This window comes from Terrapene carolina, unplaced genomic scaffold (assembly GCF_002925995.2).
Source record: "Terrapene carolina triunguis isolate 2854851 unplaced genomic scaffold, T_m_triunguis-2.0 Scaffold130, whole genome shotgun sequence".
Taxonomy (NCBI): domain Eukaryota; kingdom Metazoa; phylum Chordata; order Testudines; family Emydidae; genus Terrapene; species Terrapene triunguis.
Window position 1 is genome coordinate 37471130 of NW_020664481.1, and position 21867 is coordinate 37492996.

Sequence of the window (21867 nt, forward strand, 5' to 3'; positions counted from 1 at the left end):
TCAGCTACGTTATTCACGTAGCTGAAGTTGCGTACCTTAGTTCGAATTGGGGGGTAAGTGTAGACCAGGCCTAAGAGGAAGGAAGCCATTATAAGATAACTAGCACCAGTGGATGTTATCAGATAAATTGCTTGAATTGGCAAAGCTTTGTTTCTTTTATATCCATTTCTGCCCACATACATTTTCAAATGAGTTATTTAGTTAGCATTGTATATAGTTCTTTTAGGGTGTTGCTGATAGCAGTGATGCAGAATTAACTAGAAAAGCACACCTGAAAAACTAAAATCTCAGTCTGCATCAAATCCACTGCATGTACTTTCTAATGTCGAAAAAGTTTTAACTGTTCGAAGCATCTGTTACGCAGGGTCACTCTAGTATGATCACTCTAGATACTGCTCCATCTGAAAATTATGAAAACTGAATATTCTTGAAAATGCAGTTTTTACTTGATCTTAAAAATACTAATTAACTGGTGAGCATTGTGACATCAGTCACTCAGAGTCACCAGTGTGTCTGTGTGACTCTTTCAAAATCAGGATTGAAATAATTTTGCATGGCTAAGATCTCTGTATCCTATTGTTCCATAGTCGTAATGCATACAGTATCAACAACAGGTGTTAATACAAAACCCAGTGTATAATAATTAGTGTAAGGATGATAGGAATATTTGTATTGCTGTTGGTGGAAGCCTTAGGACAATAATATATAACCAGTGGTTTTGGTTCCCTGCTCAGTGTGCTGAAAAGCCTTTTTCAAAAGGACCTAATATTTATAAAGTTTTAGTTGCAGCAGTTAGGAGATCTGATCTTTGCAGGCTCACCCCATATGGTTTTAGTTCTGCCCATGATGCATTTATACAATGATGATTGTGGAGGAGGAACACATTTAAAATTCTAAGTACAGTCTGTAGCAGTATGTGTAATGAGAGAACTTGAGAGCTATGGTGGGAAAATCCTGTGGATCTTATTTTCATTACAGTTGCATCCACTTCTCAATTTCTGCCTAAGAGCAGTCTCACTGGGAGGGCACTTTGGGACCGCTTTATTTTTAGAAATATGAGCAGCCAACATTTTCTTGTTATAAAATTCATTATGGAATTTTTATGTTGCAAAAATGTATAATTGAAAACTATTAATGTAAGCTAGATGTCTTGGTGTGTTTGCTGTTTACAAGTTGACAGTAAAGTTTTTATATCCTATGCCTCAGGTAAGCTATCTGCCTAATGGTTTTTATATTCATGTGGTCTACACTTAAAGTACAATACATAGTGCTTACTGCGTATTAAACTGTAGTGTATTAATTTAAAAGTAACTTTTTTGTGGTGGTGGATTTCCAGTAATAACCTGTTAGCCCATGATTTACAGCAGGTTGATGGTATGCTTTGAATGTACATATACACAAGGAAATCCAAGATTTGGGGCATCCTTTTTCTCCTTGTAAACTTCTAGGCTATGAGAAATTAGGCTCCCATCAAAAGGTAAAGTATTTTGCTGTTAAGAGCAAATCATAAAATGCTTATTCTTGATTTGAGAATAGATTTAGAAATATTTTCAGAGCTAAAAGAGAATGTTCAGACTAAGGGTACGTCTTCACTACCCGCCGTATCGGCGGGTAGCAATCGATTTATCCGGGATCGATATATAGCGTCTCGTTAAGATGCGATATATTGATCCCCAAACGCGCTCACCGTCAACTCCGGAACTCCACCAGAGCGAGCGGCGGTAGCACAGTCGACGGGGGAGCCGCGGCCGTTGATCCCGCGCCGTGTGGACTCCAGGTAATTCGATCCAAGATACTTCGACTTCAGCTACGCTATTCACATACCTGAAGTTGAGTTTCTTGGATTGATTTCCCCCCCCCCCCCCCAGTGTAGACCAGCCCTAGGTATTACATTTCACATAGTTTCCCTCTCATACTATACTGAGTATATTTTCTCATCAGAAAAACTTTGGCCATTTGTTCTTGGAACATTTCACTTTCCTCTGCCATTGAATTGGATATTTGCAAATTAGACATATTTGCGGTCCCTAATTTAATAATTGGCACTCCCATAATGTCCTCTATATGAGTATCTGAAAGTGCTTTGAAAACACTGGGCTATATTTATCATTCCTACTCCTGCACCTCTCTCCAGAAACTTCTCATTGACATCAGTAGTCCTTGCTCAGGATTCCCCAGGAGTTTTGTGGGGTAAAGATTGCTGAATAGGGGCCCGTAGCCATTTAAATCTCATAGCATCCTTTGGAGAAGGTAAGTATTATCATATATTTTTACGGAAGAGAAAACCGAAGTGGAGTGATTGAGAACTTGATTTTCTAAAAGTTAAGGACATAAATCTTCTTGTAACTGCATGCCAAATTTGCATGCACACTAACTGTGACTGTATGCAAATAGGTATTTGTATGTGAAAATGGCCATTTAAATGTATGGTTGGCCATGTTGCAAATGCATTTGTGTTTTCAACTTTCATCTGTGCCTAATTATTTGAAAATCAGGTATGAAAGGGTGTTCTTTGAGCTGTCAGTCACTCTTACCTCCTCTTGAAGTCATGAGAATTAAGGGTGCTACACACCTGATAGGATTGAGTCTGGAGTGACTTGCCCAAGGTCCTACAGGCAGTGGTGTAGGCAGGTTCTAAGTGCAGGGGGAGCAAACATAAAAAAGGCGCCCCCCCCCATGGCTCCTCCTCTGGCCGCGCCCCCCTTGGCTCCTCCTCCGGCCGCACCGCGTCCCCCCCCCCCTTGGCTCCTCCGGCCACGCTGCGGCCATGCTGCACCCTCCCTCGGAGGGGCTCGGTCCGGGGGGCGGGGGCCGGGCATGGCGCGGCCAAGGAAGTTTTTAGGGTGCGGTTGGAGAAGAGGGAGGAGAAGAGGCGAGAAAGTTTCACGCGCCCCCGGGCGGGACTCACCAGCTGCCGAGCAACCTCGGACTCGGAGGAAGCCATGACACCGCGCCGGGTGGCCGCCGTGGGAGGGGGAGGGGAGAGGCTCATGGGAAGCTCCAGGCGGTGCGGGCTGCCCCCCTGCCCTGAGGCCAGGCTGGAGGCTGCGGGCATGGGGAAGGGGTGGCGGGCGGGCGCTGCTTGCTTCTCCCAGGGGCTGGGGGGAGCGGAGCAGTGGGGCGGGCAGCAGCTGGCGGGCGGGCAGATCCCCCCCCCTCTCTCCGGCAGCTTCCTGCTTCCCTCGGCCCGGGTCTAACCTACGGTGTGGTGGGGCTGGTGGGCGCAAGCTGCTGCCGGGAGATGCTGCTGCTGCCGCATCCAGGGGCGGGGAGTGCTCGGCCGCCGAGCCCTGAGCCGCCGCAGGAGGTGGCCACGGCGATGTTGGGGCCACGCTGAGCGTGGGGCGCGATGGCTGAGGAGCCGGCCCCTTCGCTCCTCCGGCCACGCCCGCCCCCCCCCCCCCTGGCTCCTCCGGCCGTGCTGCCCCCCCGTTGCCTGCAGGAGCCCGGCACCGACCCGGCAGGCGCTGCTTTTGAAACATGTGCTGAGGGGAAGCGGCTGCTTCCCCTGCACCCCTCTACCTATGTTCCTGCATACAGGAAGTCTGAGGCAGACTCAGGAATAGAGCCCAGGACTCTTGATTCCTGCTGCAGTGGGTTAACCACCAAATTAGCCTTCCCCTGCCCTACTTTAGAAAACAACCAAACCTAACCCCAAGTTAGGTATTCTCACCCATTTTCTCATTTATGTATGTCTCCTTCTGTTGCTTTTTCAATATAGGGATAAAATATTCAAGAAATTTACAAAAACATGTATGCCTTGTTAAATTAACAAACCATGTCGAGTTCTGAACCCAAACATTGTGCTATTGAATGAAAATTAGAATATGCAATGGACCAGTGTTGCTCAGTTGTGCAAATGGAGTGAAATAAAACCATATACCTGAAGCATGACTAAAACATTTTCATAAGAGCTTGGCTTCCATTTGGGCACCTAACTAAAACTGCCACATTTTCAAAGGTGTTCAGTCCCTGGCAGTTTCCGTTACTCAGGATAAATTAGGAGAATCTTCAGTGGAATCACACTTGTATAAAATTAGAATACAGTAAGTGACATTAAAATCAGGCCTGGACTGTACAAAAGCATAGGTTTGTACTGCAGACCTGCACTATCAGTATCTGTACTGAGTAAGTGTAAAGAAAGAAAACCAGGCAGCCAGCTGTAGTACGTTATCCTGCATAACCATTCAAGGAACAGAAAAAATTCCACTGATGATATTCCCAGAAAATGAGTGGTCTGTCTGAGCAGATGGTTTAAAGCAGAGATGTGCTTGAACCAATGCATCAGCTCTGAACACCCCCAAACTTTGGGAGTATTTGAAATCAGGATCTAATTTTGTCTCTTTCACTTCTTTCCTGTATCTGAGAACTCTCTGTCTAAAAATTAAAACTCTTGAGGCTTGTGATTTGGTTAGGAGAATAAACAATTTTCCAGGAACTTACCTTTGAAAAGAAAGGTTCTAAATATTGAACATGTTGAATATGGATCTCCTCCAATTGCTGAGTGGCATACCCAGTCTCTGGGAAGCTGGTAAGTAAGTAAGACAGTTTTCTGCATCATTGTATCCTCTTGGCAGATCCATGCAGGATTATTGATCGTATCTTTTTTGGCAGATTCATGCAGGGCTGTTGATCCTTTTTTGTGAAGTGTCTGCAGAAAACCAGGTGATAAAGATCAGGGTAGGGGAGAGAGAGCAATAAAAGGATACAATTATTGACTGTTAAGTTATCTGTAATCATTAGAAATTGAGGAAAGTTATTGTAGCTAATGTGTATTTTTGATTAGCTTAAACCTTTAACAAAAGGGCTTTTTTTCTTGGTTGACAGCTGCTTGCAGTGGAAAACTGGAACAGCACACAGAGAGACGTGGAGTCATCTATAGTCCTTCCTGGCCACTAAACTATCCTCCAGCCATAAACTGCAGCTGGTACATCCAAGGAGATCATGGAGATATGATAACAATTAGGTATGATTTGTAGTGTTCTGTTGAGATAACAGATTGCTTTGCTGAATGAAGCATAAGAGCCTGTGCAATATGTTAATATGAAGTTGTGTCTAAAAGAACTGTAAAAACTATAGAGCCTTTGTGCTAAGAAATTTGTGGTTGATGCTTGGTGAAATATAATTGCAAGTCAGGAGGATCCTCTCATTTAAAAGATATCATGTAGTCTATTTAGGTATCTTAGGTAGTGAGATACCCTCAGATACTACAGTAGTGGGGCTATGTCTACACCCAGCCGCTAGTTCGGCGGCTGGCAATCGAAGTTCTGGGTTCGACTTATCCCGTCTTGTCTGGACGCGATAAGTCGAACCAGGAAGTGCTCGCCGTCGACTGCGGTACTCCAGCTAGACGAGAGGAGTACCGCGGAGTCGACGAGGGAGCCTGCCTGCCGCGTGTGGACCGAGGTAAGTTCGAACTAAGGTACTTCGACCTTCAGCTACGTTATTCACGTAGCTGAAGTTGCGTACCTTAGTTCGATTTGGGGGTTTAGTGTAGACCAAGCCTGAGTCCCTCACAATTTTTTTTAATGCACTTATCCTTACAATACTGCTGTGAGGTAGGGAAGTACTGTGATTCCCTTTTGGTAGGTGGGGAGCTAAGGCACAGGGAGACTAGTTTGGTCACATCAGCTGAACAATCATTTTGCCCCTTTCTTTACATTTTAATGGGAATGGGGACATGAGACTTGGATTAGGCTAGGGTTTGAGTTTAAGGTTGAACGAACGTTAGGACTCAGGTCTGAAGACAGCAAAATCTTGAGTTTTTCCTGTGAGAGATCTGCTTGAGTTGTCAGAAATCTTATGATATGATCCATTCTAAGGAAACTGGACAGCTCCCAGTTTTGGATTACTGTAGAGGGGTGGTTTAGATCTGGGGATTAGGCTACAAAACTACTTCCCATCTGACATTCATAGTTGGGAGACTTTGGATTTCAGGTTGTTATTCTGGCTCATGTCTGATCTAAGGCCATTCTCAGTAGTCACATAAGGAGAAAAATCCACAGATGGCAGAACTGAACATGGTATCCACAATTTTCGTGTTTACTCAGAGGGCTGGTTAATAACCCCTTGCAGATGGCCAGGCTAGCATCCACATTGTTAGCAATAATGTTTTTTAAATGGTATTGGTATATGGTAGTGGGAAATGGACTCCTTTACCAAGCAGTGACTAAAGCATAAATAGTACTTAACATGCTCTGAAAGAAATCAGAGGGGGTCAATCATAATCTGGGAGCAGCAGCTTTGGTAAGTCGGTGTTTAAAGTGAGTTGCTTGGCTCAATTTTATTTTTATTTATATATTTATTTTTTGCCTGGTCTGCAACCCCTTGCAAGCGCTCCATCTCCTCCCCTCCCCCCCACGTTATAAATACAGACACACACTTTAAGCACTGGGTATAAAAACAGAAGGCCAGTTTTTCAAACAAGACTTTTAAAATAGTCCCACAGAATTTGCCAGCAACCTATTTGCATGCTTTCCCACCTCCCATTTGCGTACAGAAATACACATTAGTGCAAAAAGTGATTATTATGCAATAAGTGATATGAATGCAGGCACGATCACCAATTGTATAGCTTCATTTTCTAAAGCCCATTTGAAAATTAGGCTCACAGAGATGTTTAAGATTCTCACAACAAAACAAAGAAAAGGGGCCTTTTCTGTAATTATGTCACAAAGTCATACAGTATGTAACTGATGGTTCAACATGTCATCACTACTCCATTAAATTAACATTCAGCAAAGCAAGTATTTCCTGTTATTTAGCACTTCCGAAAATAAGCAATTACCATTAGAGTTAGCATTGATGACATAATTTCAGACCTTTCTGGGAAAGCACTCTTAATAAAAGAAGCGCGCACACCCACCCACCCACCCACCCACACACACACGATACTTTGAACTCTAATGTTCACATACTGTGAAAATACTTAGTTTTCTGTGCTAATCATAGTATTCTCTTCAGACCAAGAACTGTTTATTTTTTTTAAAAAGCCATTTTTTTGTTTTTAACACTTCTGTGTTTGATACCATCTGGTGAGTTGTAAGCTCAGCTGCCTAAAAGGACTGCAAACCTCTTCAACTGCAGATGCTCTACAATTAAAAAGAAATCTGCCGCAGACGGAATAATAGGAGGGTTCCTTCTTCCATTGTTTGAAATAGGAACTAATTATAATAAACAAGCAAATGAATACCAGCCAGCATTTGAGATCCACAAGTAGGTACATACTTTCAAACTCCATTAAAATATACTGGACGAGAAGACTGAGCTTGTAAACAGAGACAGTTGGAAAGTAGGAGGAAATGCACTAATGAAATATAGAACTTTGCTTTAGGTGTACAGATGGCAGAAGAGTCTAAGGTAGGTTTATGTGGAAGTGTTCATTAAAAAAATACTTGGCCAAATTCAGCCCTGATGTAACCATTCACAACTCTGTTGCAGTCCACCTAAGCATTATTTAATGAAAATACTGTTGTTGTTTGTATTGTGGTAGCCCGCCCCTAGCAGCTTCCAGGCTGATTTGGGGCCCCCATAATCAGTAACAAAGAATTTGAAGTAACGGGGGAAGGATGACTATGGAAATGGTAGTAATATGTTTCCATAAGTCAGATATGTGCACAGCTACATGGTTTTGAGTTGTTGTTTTTATGTAAAGAGCTAGCAGTGTTTGGTTTTTGTCACTAGAGTAATCAGATGGGATTTAAACACACAGGGCCAACGTCTGCCCTAAGATTCACATGCACAAGTTTCATTGAGGACAATGGGAGCCTTGTGTGTATGTCCAAGGGAACAGTTTGGTTCACTGGTGACAGATGGGTTAAGATGTTTTGTTTAAATAGCTGCTCTTCTGACTTAGAGTGACTCATACCAATATTACTTTGCATCCTATGCACAACATTTCATTTGAAGATCTCTAAGCACTTTACAACTATTAATGCATACAACACCGTATGAGGCTTACAGAAGGCTTACAGTATTATCCCCATTGTACATATGAGGAGACTGAGAAATAGGCAGGGTAAGTGACTTGCTCAGAGTCACATAGCATGGCCATAGCAAAGTAGAGAATAGAATCCAGGTGTTCAGATTTTGTTGCTTTAACCACCAGACATGCTCCTTCCCTAACAGTCTCATAAAAAGGTATGGAAGGGGCAAACTGACGTTGTCACTTTTCTTGATTCGATAATTTTTTGGATTTTAGAAAGAAAAAAAAATCCTGTGTGTTATATTATTAAACCAGGTGTATTTCCTTTTATCTTCTGTTCTCACTGCCAGCAAGACAGCAGCATTACAACATAGGATAGTTGGGATACACCAGGGGTCGGCAACGTTTGGCATGCGGCTCGCCAGGGTAAGCACCGTAGCGGGCTGGGCCAGTTTATTTACCTGCTGACGCGGCAGGTTCGGCTGATCACGGCCCCCACTGGCCGCGGTTCGCCGTCCCGGGCCAATGGGGGGCCGAGAAGCGGCGCGGGTGAGGGATGTGCTGGCCGCGGCTTCCCGCCGCCGCCCCCATTGGCCCGGGACGGCGAACCGCGGCCAGTGGGGGCCGTGATCGGCCGAACTTGCCGCGTCAGCAGGTAAATAAACTGGCCCGGCCCGCTAGGGTGCTTACCCTGGCGAGCCGCGTGCCGAACGTTGCCGACCCCTGGGATACACCAAGAATCTCTAAGGGATGAAATTACAATTGCCAGTAGTTATGGTAAACAAAATCATTGCAATCTGGACCAGTTTATTCTAAACCTATTATTCAGCAGCTTCCAATAAAACAGTGCCCTGTTCTACATGTGGATGAAAGACATTGTCTCCCAAGGGCATTCCCTTTGAACACTTTGTTTTAATATTTTCCTCTCATATGTTTGTATTGATTTTCCTCAGCTGCTTACCTTTTCATGCTTTCTCTTTTCCCTTCCATAGTTTATTTTTCAGACTCCGCAGAGACAGGTTCAACAGTCAGAAAATACATTTGCTTTTTAAGCTGCAGGCAAGAGCAGCTGGCCTTCAAGAATCTCTGCAATCTGCCTAAAACAACAGTTAGGATGAGAAATTACTACTTGTAACCAGTTTCTTTAGTATCTTAAGCTTAGATTGTATTTTTGTTTTATTTGCTGGGTAATCTGCTTTGATTTGTTTGCTATCCCTTAAAATCCATCTTTTGTAGTTAATAAACTTGTTTTTGTTTTTCTAAAACCCAGTGTGTGGAGTTCATAACTGGGGAGCAAAAAGCTGTTGCATATCTCTCTCCACGTTGAGGAAGGGGATGAATGTCATAAGCTTACGCTGTACAGTTCTCTGTGCAGCACAGGACGGTATAATTTTGTGTTTATCCTCTAGAGGGGGTGTGCACCTGAGTACTGGGCAATTCCTTAGCTGAGCCTTCCCATGCAGAGCTGATTTCAGTGTCTGTGTGTTTCTGCAGCCGGCTGTGTCCCTACCTGTGTGCTGGTGAAAGTGTGAGACTGTCTGCAGCTTGTCGCAGCATTACAGGGTGAAAGGGAGCCCAGGCTTGTGGGTCAGGCAGGCTCAGTGGTACTCCAGTTGCAGGTGGCACCCCAGAAAGGGGGGGGGGAACCTGTCACACCCTCCTTAACCATTTTGGAGTGCATATCTTTTATCTGGTTTTGCTTTAGTGTAATACAAGTCATCTGCCCAGTGAAAATTCAGCAAAGATTCTCTTGAAATTCCTATTCACGCCATCACAGTACAGGAAGCAGCTTGTAAAACTAGGGCCTGCTCCTGCAAACCCTTACTAATATGAGTAATCCATGAAAAGCAATGGGAGTGCTTCCTGTCATCCATGTGAGGCAGGTAAATGTTATCCTCACTTTGTAAGAGGGGGGTAAATTTTAGGAGAGGTTTAAGGCATGATTTTCCAGAGGTGCTAAGCACCCACCATTCCCATTGCCTTCAGTTGGAATTGCAGGTGCTAGCCTCAGCCTTGACAGGCAGGCTCTTTGTGTCTTACTTGGGGTTACTCAGCAAGTCGATTGTTGAGCTGGGAAGAGACAAACTTCCTGAGTCCCAGGTCCTTGCTCTAAACAGTTAAACAGAATTTTTTTTAATGAGCCAATTAAGCCATCAGCTGTGTTCACAATCTGCCCTTGCTGAGAGAGTTTGGCAACAGGAGTGACTTCTCTTGCTTAATTGGCTGTTCTGTTTTATATTGAGCCAGTGCTTTGCTGATCTATCCACAATATTTATTCTGGATTTTTAATGGATTTTCAGGGCCAAGTTAGGTACTTAACCTTTTCTCTCTTCTGTACGTCTTTTATCACAATGGTTGGACCTTTTGTGTGTTACTGTCCCGTGTTCATTTTTGTGCTGGACTCAGTCTTTGTTTTTCTTTCCAAGTTGTAAGAGTTTGGGTATTTAATATTTTTATTGTGTAGTTGTTCACACCTAAATCACTTCCAAAGGGATGTAGATTCTTTATAAATAATATTGTATAACTAAATGGGGGGGAGGGATAGCTCAGTGGTTTGAGCATTGGCCAGCTGAGCCCAGGGTTGAGAGTTCAATCCTTGGGGGTGGGCCACTTGGGGCTCTGGGGTAAGGTCAGTGCTTGGTCCTGCTGGTGGAGGCAGGGGGCTGGACTCAGTGACCTTTCAGGGTCCCTTCCAGTTCTATGAGATAGGTATATCTCCATATATTAAATTAATTATATATTAAATTTTGGCTGTACACTGCTGCTTTAAGTCTAAGCAGTAAAAGAGCTCAGCAGAGCCTTGGCTTCATAGATGGCACATCTTTTTTAACTTACAGCAGTGACAATGAATATTGATGTTAAGCTGGTTTAATGCAGTTACTCTCAGTGACATGTGGATATTAGAAAGTCATTGGGAAAATGTCATTATTGGCCATTTCTTCTTTTTTGGAGCAATTTTACAGACAGTATACATTAGACATTCAATTCTGTAATTTACAGTAAGCTTCCTGGATCCCTGCTGTGTATCAGAAGTAGTCTTTAGTGATGTGATATATTGGTGAAAAGAAACATGTGCTTTACCTATTTCTCGCAGAATTCTAGGAAAGCAGAGTTACAGCTGTCTTTCCATCAAGTCACATTAGAATTATTTTGGTCCTCAAAAATTGAATGTCCCCAGGGTCCAGTGGGATATTTTTAATAGGTAGAACCTTGTAGTTTATATAGAATTGATTTTAATAGTTCAGCAATAAAAACAGACATTTCAGAAGGAAAACTAACTGAAGTTAATATTTCTCATTAAAGCATTTTTATTTCTCCCAAAAGATTCAAATTAATTTGGCCAAATTTGACGCTGTCATGCCCATCCCCCCATGTCTCTCTTGATTTCATTGGGGATGTATCCCTGTTAATGAGGACAGTTGGAGGCCCAAGTCATTTTAAAAGGATACTCTCTATTTCAAAGCAAGTTAACTTTTCACCTTTTTATTAATTAACTAGAAAAAATAATAAGTGACTTATTGGCTCAGTTGAAGGCTGCAAACCCTCTCAGGAGCTGTAAATTCATCAGCTTCCTTCCTGTCTGTTTCCTAAGAATATATGAAATGAATCTGTATTATGTGTATGCATTGGCGGTGTGAGCCTCTCCTCCCCTCTTCTTTTTGTTACCATTACCCATTCAACTGCCAGGCTGACCCTGCTGATAAAAGAATTTGCACTGTAGTTTGAGAGAGTTCAGTTGAATAAAATCTCTAGAATAGTAAATCTTGTGTTTCATAGGTGGCAGGATTAAAAAAAAAAAAGAACTGTGGCAGCAGCACAATATCAAATTACCAGTGGTGAAAGATTGGAAATAGTGGAGGTCTGGCAAATTAAAGTGGCAGAAACTTCCCATGCAAAGATTCTTGCCTTTGTGATCGGTTTTCTAAGTGGTAAACCAATTATGATCTGTACATAATATCTAATATCTAGTTGCAAAGTACAACTCGATACCTAGTTCACACACATCAGCTTTGTTGGTCTGAAATAATTCCACAGTTAAATTAGGGGGCACAAAACTTATTTCTATTGCAGCATGCAGACAGTTTAACTTGTCAGGAAGCTTAAGGAAAAAATATTTTTGGAGTGCAAACTCCCCATTCTCAACAATACCCCTCTAAGGAATAACATATTTTACCGTTTGCAGGAGACTGTTCAAGACCCAAAATTACTTTCCTTTTACCTCTTTTTATTGCCAGCACAGGTACGAGTTACACCCTTGTTACTATATCTCTTGTTTATATGATTTAATAATATACTAAACCCAAAATTTTCATGTCCTATGGCAGTTTTTTAAACTGTTTATTCCACAATATTTTTTCCAAAATCTTTAATTTGCTAGATGCTGATATTTGGGATTTGCAGTTTTAGATACAAATTGCTGAAGGGAAGACTTAATACATTCTGCATCTGACCTTTTCATATGCTGGAATGGCTGTTTCCAAGAGACATGCATCTTCATGGCCCCTTTGAAAGGATAGTTGCTCACAAATACAATTCTGCCTCTGCACCAGTATACTTATCCTATGATTTAAGGGGAGGGATGGTCTTGTGGCTAAGGATGGGGCATGGTGTTGAAAGCCTAGGTTCTGTCCTGCTGCTGCCTCTGGCTGACTGTCTGGCATTGAGGAAGATCACTTAACTGCTCTGCATCTCATGTTCTCTGTTGGAAAATGGGGATAAAGATACTTCCCTAGCTCGCAGAACTGTGATAATTAACTGAAAGACTTGTTATTAGTAATGCACCTTGAGATCCTCACATGGAAACCATCTTACAAGTATAAGGTGCTCTTAATTGCAGGCCGTGGACATAATGCAGCACTCTATCATCTGCAGAACATAGACTTATGGCAAGAACAGAGTAAGTTGACAGTGTAGGGTAACTCTAGTTCTGACTCTTCTGATTTTTTTTCTTTGTGCATACCTTAAACATAGTGTGGTTGACATTTCTTCATTTTAAATTACTAGAATTAAAATGTAAGGCAGGACTCAAGAAGGACAAATTTTGGGGATCATCAAGATTTATTAAGCACATTACTGGAGAATTATAATTAATCATAGAAATTAGAGATGGAAAAGACCTAATAAGTGATCTGGTCCATCTCTCTCAGGTTATGCAGGATTGTTCCCTTCAATATATTTTTCTAGTGATTTTTTTTTTATCCATTTATGACTGAGCATCTGCTATTTCACTTGATGGATTGCTTCGCAGGCTAACAAATATAATTGGCCGGCAGATATTCTTGTTGTTCCTCCATAATTTTCTCTTTGCTAGTTTCATCCCAATACTTCTACTTGTATGCAGTTTGCATCATTCTAAACAATTTCTTTCTTGCTTTTTCTTGTTTGCATGTCCATCTTTCATCATCACTAAGAAGAGTCTGGAAGGATATAAAGGCCGGGGAACATTTTAATTTACCTTTTGTAAATATTCTGCCTTCCCATCCTGGCAATGAAAATCTCTGGCACTACCTGGTTTACTAAATCCATTGGTTACCAGGATTTAATAGTATCACTGGTATTGGAGAATGATGTATTTTTGGGATGTATCTTTGCAAACTAGAGAGTGACAGAGAACATCGCAGAAGGAAAGGATTTGAAAAAGGTGAATTAAGCTATTTCTGTGCTGATTTATCCTCTGTCGCCTAGATCATTCTGGGACACTGCACATTTTTTTATTAGACTTCTCTGAGTTTTCAGTTCAGTTTTGTGCTTTTAACCCCCCCCCTTCCATTCTCTTCATGCCATGTCCTCTCTCTTGCTAATCATATATCTTTGTCATAGACCTTTTTTGGATATTGTGTATGCATAAAAAAAGAATGATGATTGCAGTTTGAGATTCCTGGCTAGAGTGAATTCTTTAGTCTTCATGGCAGCTGCACTTTTCTCCTTGCCCCAAATAAAATGTCTTGGCTTACTTATAGTTTTCTGATATTGTGGAGTTAGATTTCTGATATTAATTCCAGACAGTCGTATTCTACCATTTATCTTTTCATGGAGCTTCCTCTGATATCTATGAAAGTTTCTGTGTAGAATGTGGCCCATCTTTTTGGTAAGGCTTTCTCCATTTCTGAGAGTTCTCAGTCCACAGTGTTATGTGGTTGGGGTATTATGTTAATTTTAACATGCTAGCCTTGGGTAATCCCATTTCAGCATGCAACAGAGAAACAAAACATGGTTTTGGTATCTTGGGTGTGTTTTTTGTGACAGCAACACACACACTCTCTCAAGGAGACAAAGTTGTATTGTCTAGGGCTGTTGTGATTTTTGTGGAGCACTTATGTGAAGCTGGAAAGAATGGATTAGAGGAACTGTTCTGCATTCCCTTTGCCTGTGCACAGGCCAAAGAGTTGGTTGTTTCCCCCTTCCAGATACTGTTGGGGTTCTTTGCACAGCTCCCTATTGTTCTTTGTCCAAGAAGGGTTTTATTTATTCAGAGTTTTTAAGGCCAGAAGGGATCATTGTGATCACCTAATCTGACCTGCATAACTGTAGGCTGTAACTTGTGGTTGAATAGAGTATTTCTTTTAGAAAGGCATCCAGTCTTGATTTAAGAACTTCAAGTGATGAAAAATCCATCATTTTACCCTGTCGGGGATTCTTTTGGGGTGGTGTTCATGTAAGTTGATTTGTCAATAAGCTTTGTATATTATTGTGGGGTTTTTTGTATATGGGCCTTGAGTTTCTGGTGTGGGTGCATTTTCTAAATGGAAAAATGATGACAGCCATGGCTGCCTGCACAGTCACTGCACTATGAGTGTCTAACTTATTGCTATCAGATATTTTGGATGTGAAAGGCTGTGTCCCTAAATCCAGATTTTATCCTCTGTCTTTCATTTGTGTTTTCTTTGCTCCTGGCAGTTTTAAGAACTTTGACTTGGAGGACTCTCAGAAATGTGCAGTAGACTGGCTGATGATTGGCCCCTCTTCCAAGAGGGAGGAGTACAGAGTGTGTGGATCCTCCATACCACCCTCCTTTATCTCTGCACGGGATCACGTCTGGATATTTTTCCACTCAGACGCATTGAGTTCGGGACAGGCTCAGGGATTTCGCCTTTCCTACATCCGAGGTAAAATCTCTGTACAGTTTTAATTAATTTTGTTGGACTATGCAGAAATACTTAACCACCCTGACCCCAAATCCTGTGACAAAAGTGGCTTCTGTTGACCAAAGTCTTCTGTAAATGCCGATGAGTCATTAGAAGCTTGTATATTTTCACCATTTGGCTTTATTAGAGAATTCTTCTGGCGAAGAGCTGGACCAAGGGTCAATGGCTGCACACTGGGGTAAAATATTAGAACTAACACACGGCATCAGTTGTTTCTAAAAGTTTTAATATTTATTTTTTCCCCACAGGAAAAATAGGCCAGGCTATTTGCCAGTCTGATGAATTTCATTGTGTAAACGGCAAGTGCATTCCCAACACTTGGAAGTGTAATTCCATGGATGAGTGTGGGGATAACTCGGATGAGAGAAACTGCACCATCCCTCCAACAGAGCCTCAGTCCAGCATCTGTCCCTCAGGAACATTCCAATGTAGCATAGCCCATTCCACCAAGTGCTTGATAAACGAGTTAAGATGTAATTCAGTTAAAGACTGTAGTGATGGTTCAGATGAAGATAACTGCCCTGATCTTTCATGTGGCAAAAGACTGGGTAATTTTTATGGGTCTTTCGCTTCCCCAGACTTATTCCGTGCAGATCACAGCCGGGCAGACCTTCGCTGCACTTGGTATGTGGACACACAAGATAATCGGCATGTCCTCTTGCAGCTTGATTTACAGTTAGGGTACAATGACTATGTAAAGGTGTATGATGGAATTGGAGAGAGAGGTGATAAATTAATGCAAACTCTTTCATATCACAACAACAGGCACTCGGTGAGCGTGGAGTCCTCAAAGGGTCAGCTCACCATTTCATATCATGCCAGATCAAAGAGTACCGGCCATGGATTCAATGCAACTTATCAGGTGAAAGGTTACTGCCTTCCGTGGGAACACCCTTGTGGAAGTGATGAGGAGTGTTTCACAGATAAGCAGCATTGTGATGGTTGGTGGCACTGTCCAAATGGCAAAGATGAAGAGAACTGTCCAGCTTGCCAGAAAAATGAATACCCATGCGAAGGAAACAGTGGACTGTGTTATTCAATACTTGACCGATGTAATAACCAAAAGAACTGCCCAGATGGCTCAGATGAAAAGAACTGCTTTACATGCCAGCCAGGAAACTTTCACTGTGGCACAAATCTGTGTATCTTTGAGACTTGGCGCTGTGACGGCCAAGAAGACTGCCAGGATGGAAGTGATGAACATAATTGCCTGGTTATAGTGCCCAGAAAAGTCATCACAGCTGCTCTGATTGGGAGTCTTGTCTGTGGCTTGCTGTTGGTGATAGCACTGGGTTGTGCATTTAAACTCTACTCACTAAGGACCAGGGAATACAGGTGAAAATCTTGTATGTTCATAATGTCCTAACTTTACTAGGTGAGCCTTTCTTTCAGTCACTTTAGGGGAAAGAATAAAATATCCATTCAAGTGAATTTTGAAACAAGCAGTAAAACTAAGCCAGGGTCCAATGAAACTGATGGGATTTAAAAAATGGCCACTGTGCTGTTTATTTAGCAGTAAAAGCTAATGGCCTACATTTTGACAAGTGGCTATTTGACTGTCTCTTCCTCTATATTTACAGAGTAATGTGCCACACTGTTAGTTCTTTTGCATATCTCAGCCTCCTAGTGAAGAGAAGAGTTTCAGTGAGTGGAGGTACCTTTACTTCTGTTGTTATGAAAACATCTATTTTAATGTAGTACTGCCCTGCTGGCTGATGACACTAGCCCTAAGGGAACTGGGAGAGAAGACTCTGTTTTTAGAAAGGTCTGTTTGTGTAATTTTTGTGGGTTCCTTCCCCATTTTACTCTGGTTCTGTTGGTTTCAGATCATTTGAAACCCAGATGACTCGTCTTGAGGCAGAGTTTGTACGACGTGAGGCTCCACCTTCCTACGGGCAGCTCATTGCACAAGGACTTATCCCGCCAGTTGAAGATTTCCCTGTTTACAATGCATCGCAAGTAAATGGTTTCATTCTACATTCAAACTATCAAAAACTAGATAGACTGAATGAATCTGAAGCAAGAGTAACAATGAAGTCACTTTAATTTATGAAAATGCTCTTGTAACAACATGATTTCTTCTGTACTGAGGAATTGCTGTTATACATTTTAGTGGTCTGGCTAAGTTTTCTAGTTAGATGGGGACTCATGCGTATGTTGAAAGCTAAATGGATAAAAAAAAGTTTTACATCAAAATAGCAATAAATAGACAAATATCAAACTAAAACAGAAAGGAAACCAGCATTTCAAGCTGAAAGTACAAAGGAATTTCCTTTGTATAGAAAATACAATAAGGAGTGTGGGCATTTGTCTTCTGAAAAATTCTGGAGTTATTTTTATTAACAAATGCAAATCTTATTAACAAAAAGTCCTGTTGTATTTTTGTACTCTCCCATATCTGCCTTCCTCTCTCTCTGTCCAATGCATTTCACTCCCTGTTGTGATATCTTCATGACCTGACACAGCACTTGTAATTATGCAAGCAGAGGGGAGGTTTGTGGCATCAACTATTATCAAGTCCTCCTGGCATTGCCTGTGAGACAGGATTCAGTGGACCAATAGTGTGGTCCAATATGGCAAATCCTGCATCTAACCACGCTGAGTTGATTATTGCTGGGGGGCGTCTTGTTAAATGCAAGTGGTGAGAAAAAGTTCTGGAGGAAAGAAGTTTGATGCAGACTGAGCTGTCTTTGGCTTGATTTTTAAGCAGGAGTTTAAACTTAAACTGTAACCTTTCCGTCTGAGTAGCATTCTTAGGAGTCAGATGGAGAATTTAGTGGGCAGGACAGTCTTAGATATTTGATAGTGTACTCCAGTGGAAACATCAAGAAATTACAGTTCCTTGATTCTGTTTTATAGGCATCTGTGCTGCAGAACATCCGAACAGCAATGAGGAGACAGATGAGACGCCACTCATCGAGACGGAATTCATCTCGGAGGCGCTTGGGCAGACTCTGGAACAGACTGTTCCACAGGCCACGGGTGAGAGGGCAGATCCCTCTCTTAACACCTGCGCACACTTCCCAAACAACGCTGGGTGATGGAATTATCAATCACACCGAAGGGAATATCCAGAATCCCTCCCCTTCCCCTGAAGGACCTAATTCAGAGGCAGAGACCTATGGTCAGGTTAGAGGGCTACAAGAAGCTGGAAGTAGCATTTTGCAGCCAGAGACTGAAGCCACAGAGCCATCACCTTCTAGTGTTTTATCTAATACTTGCACGGCTGCACAGGCAGAGCCTGAGACTGGACACAGTGACAAATCTTCAGGTGCTGAGGAGACCTCCAGCACTGAGCTTAAACAAACCAAGAGGGTGGATTCAGGAAAAGCTTTCAGAGACCCTTTGTCTGAAAGTGTTACAGAAACACTCCGTGGAGGATCAGTATCCAGAAGAACTGTTGCAGAGAACAGTAATTTAAACAGGAGTCATCTGCTGAGTGAAGAGCCATGTAGATTACCCTTAAAAAAGTGGGAGTCCAATTACTCAGACAGCCCTATGAATGTTTGTATTCAGGTGGATGGACAGCAGCGATGTTGCCCTCATTCCTATCGGGAAGAACCTTTGGGTATTCACGCGACTTGTTGCCATTCTGTGGAAGTGCCAATGCTAGAGTCCTCTACTCCCCTCTCAGAAATCAATACCAGTGATGATGAATCATTACTAGTTTGCTAATGACATTTTGTTTTGGCCCCGTAGATTTTGTAACTTTAAAATGTACATTGCAGAGCACACTGATTATAACTGACACATCCATGCTCTCAGCGTAGTCTGTTAGAACCAATGTGCATTTATCCCAGAGGGAGTAGAATACCTATGACAAGACTATGGGACAAATTTTGTCTTTGTTGATATGCTTGAAACTCCAGTGGGGTAAAACTGGGCCAATGTATGTGTTCAGGGGCCAAGAGTGAGTGAGAATCTATTGTCACAATTTGGGAGTTTTTCCATCCTCCTTTGTTTCTTCTGTGCATTTATTCACTTTCACTTTGCAATCAGGGAATTTGAGTTTGTTTAGTTTAAAGTCACTTACTATTGACATTAATGTGCTAGAGAGAAATCAGTTGCAGTCTGTGTAGGCGTCAGTCACAGGGAATTACAACTGTCAGTGTTCAGCTAGAAATATCAAATTATTGTCTTTTTAGATTATTGGTTTTAATTAAAAAACGTTTACAGAGCCCTAAAATACATTTAGCAGAAAGTCAAATCCCTATGTCTCCTCTTTCTCTTTTCTGAAAATTACCACTTTTTCTCCATTCCCTTCAGAAGTGTATTGTTGGCCATAGATATCCAAAAGCATCTATTGCAACCAAAGTTTCTGTATTCTGCATACAGAGAAGAATCAGGTTTTTTATCTGCTAGAACTTTGTAATAACAAATTAGCCATGTTAACAATAACTGGAGTGCATTAAGCCCCATTTGCAGCAATCCATTTGTATTATCAGATATTTTATCATATTCACAATGGCTTTGTTAAGTTTGAATCTTTTTTTTTTTTTCTTCTCTTTTTTTAAGGTCTTAGTATCATGCCATTTTAGGGCATGGTCTAGAGCAGTTTTGGGCAACCTGCGGCCCGCGGGCTGCACGCAGCCCATCAAGGTAATCCGCTGGCGGGCTGTGAGACAGTTTGTTTACATTGACTGTCTGCAGGAACGGCCGCCTGCAGCTCCCAGTGGCCGCAGTTTACCGTTCCCGGCCAATGGGAGCTGCGGGAAGCAGCGGCCAGCATATCCCTGCAGCCTGAGCCGCTTCCCGCAGCTCCCATTGGCCGGGAACTGTCCACTAGGAACTGCGGCCGGTCAATGTAAACAAACTGTCTCACGGCCTGCCAGTGGATTACCTTGACAGGCCGCAGGTTTCCTACCACTGGTCTAGAGAGTTAATGAGTGCTTCCTGCTCTCATTAGCTACAGTGGGAATTGCAGTTGGTGAATTTTTTAATGGTATACGCATTCTTTTGTTGTTCTTTTAGATACATGCTAGCTGAAAAGATCGGCACCATTTTCAAAACTGAAAATGTGCAGACTTCTAAGTAGTTTGGGTAGACCCCTGTGCCTTTTGCTTTTTAAATTTTAATTAAAAACAGCTAAGCTACTTAACTCTGAGACGTGGTGATGTTGCCTAGATAGGAGTGACTCACTACAGAACAACAAAAGTTATCTGGTGAAATCCTGGCTCTGTTGAAGTGAATGGGAGCTCTGCTATTGACTCCAGTAGGGCCAGGATTTCACCCCATATTTTAATGTACAATTTCTACTTTAGTTTTCCTCTTCTGAAGAAGCACATAATTTTAAAAAATACTGTCAGCAATTTTTTTTAGAATGAAGAAAGTAAGTTAGTTGCCACTCCTTTATAGGGAAACAGGTGCAGGATGGTGTGTATCTCAGTACTCTGAGACCTGTCTACTACTGTAGGACAGCTTCCAGTTAGGAAGTGAATAGGAGCCTTAACTCCAGATTGTGCTGACAGAGTTATTAATTAATCTTCTATTAAAACTGCACAGTCCAAATAGTCTTTAACTCCTGCAGGTCACTTGAATGTGATGGGAGTTGAGCCTGTGCAGTGAAGGGTGAATTGACACCTGAGTGTCAAGATGTTTATCCTTTTAATGGGCTATATTCTGCCCTTGATCTGTGTACAGAACTCCCAGTGGGAGTCCCAGCCAAGAAATGAGGTCAGGGCTAGGCCCACTGTGCTTTGGTTGGCTTTGCCAAATCATAATGTGAAAGAACAGCAATGATGTGCTTTATTTTTCCTCTGACACAAATTACTTTGATAGTGTGTTTTCCAGAACCAGGAAGAAGCAGAAGATTCAAAATTGTAAAAAGGTTAGGAGTAGGCAAGGGTTTTGGTCCAAGTGCATTCCAGTAAAGAATCATAGTAACATGAAGTAAAAAATAAAAATACTGTTTGATCAGATATTTCCTTCCACATATTTCTGTGGTCAGAGGTCATTTAGCCAAACAAAAAAGTAGTTTTGAGAATATTTTACTTTCCTAGCATTTGTAAGCATTTTAGGTACATTCCACCCTTAAAAGGTCATGTACTGTAGTCATTAACCTGCCAGGGATGTTTGTGTCCAAGGCTACAGTTTTTAGTGTCTCTTTTTGTCTAAAAGTAATTTTAAGTACATAGAATTGTATTTATAAAATAGTAAACTTAGTTATAATTGGGAGAAAAGATTACATTTCAGGGGAAATACTGTACAAACAAAAAGAACCTTATAAATAAATGTATATTTAATTCTGTTACAGAAACATATTTCTTTCTATAATAAAATCATTTTGATCCTACTAAGCCTTAAATTATATTATCACTATTGTAATGTTCTTCTGACAATTTAAGTTGAAATATGTACTTCAGAACATAACAATCTTTTGGTACAGCAGTGCACAACTAGTAACGCCATCCTTTAGCTTAAAAAAGATGTAACTTCAAATAATTTCTTAGTATCGCTTTCAGACATATTTTGCGTACTGTTGAAGATGCATTTTGATAACTAAATGGTAATTTAAACAAATCAGTTTTTATTTCTTCCTTGTATATTTAAGCATCACAACTCGAAACTGAAAAATTGAAGCTGTAATGAAGTTTACAAATGCCATCATCCAGGAAATCTTCAGCTTCCTCTTTGTGGAAACGTATAGCCCTGCATAACTAAAATATAAAGCTTTTTGCTTTTTGAAAAGCACATAACTTTTTTGTAGTCTCAATAAACTGTGATTTTTGTTTTGTCTAGTATATTGCTTAAAGTGAAGAATCCCTAACTCTTGTTAAACATTTTGCAGGAGAAATCTGT

The 21867-nt window shown here is 41.6% G+C and overlaps 1 protein-coding gene across 1 annotated transcript in view; it reads left to right on the forward strand.

The window, feature by feature from the left end:
• Positions 1-19538, forward strand: part of LRP3 (LDL receptor related protein 3) — a 33687-nt gene extending 14149 nt beyond the window's left edge. The window contains exons 3-7 of the mRNA XM_026652892.2: positions 4828-4966; positions 14822-15030; positions 15318-16404; positions 16896-17028; positions 17929-19538. Of these exons, the coding sequence (XP_026508677.1) occupies positions 4828-4966; positions 14822-15030; positions 15318-16404; positions 16896-17028; positions 17929-18744 (2384 nt within the window). The 3' untranslated portion in view covers positions 18745-19538. The remainder of the gene's footprint in view (positions 1-4827; positions 4967-14821; positions 15031-15317; positions 16405-16895; positions 17029-17928) is intronic.
• The last annotated feature ends 2329 nt before the right edge of the window (positions 19539-21867 follow it).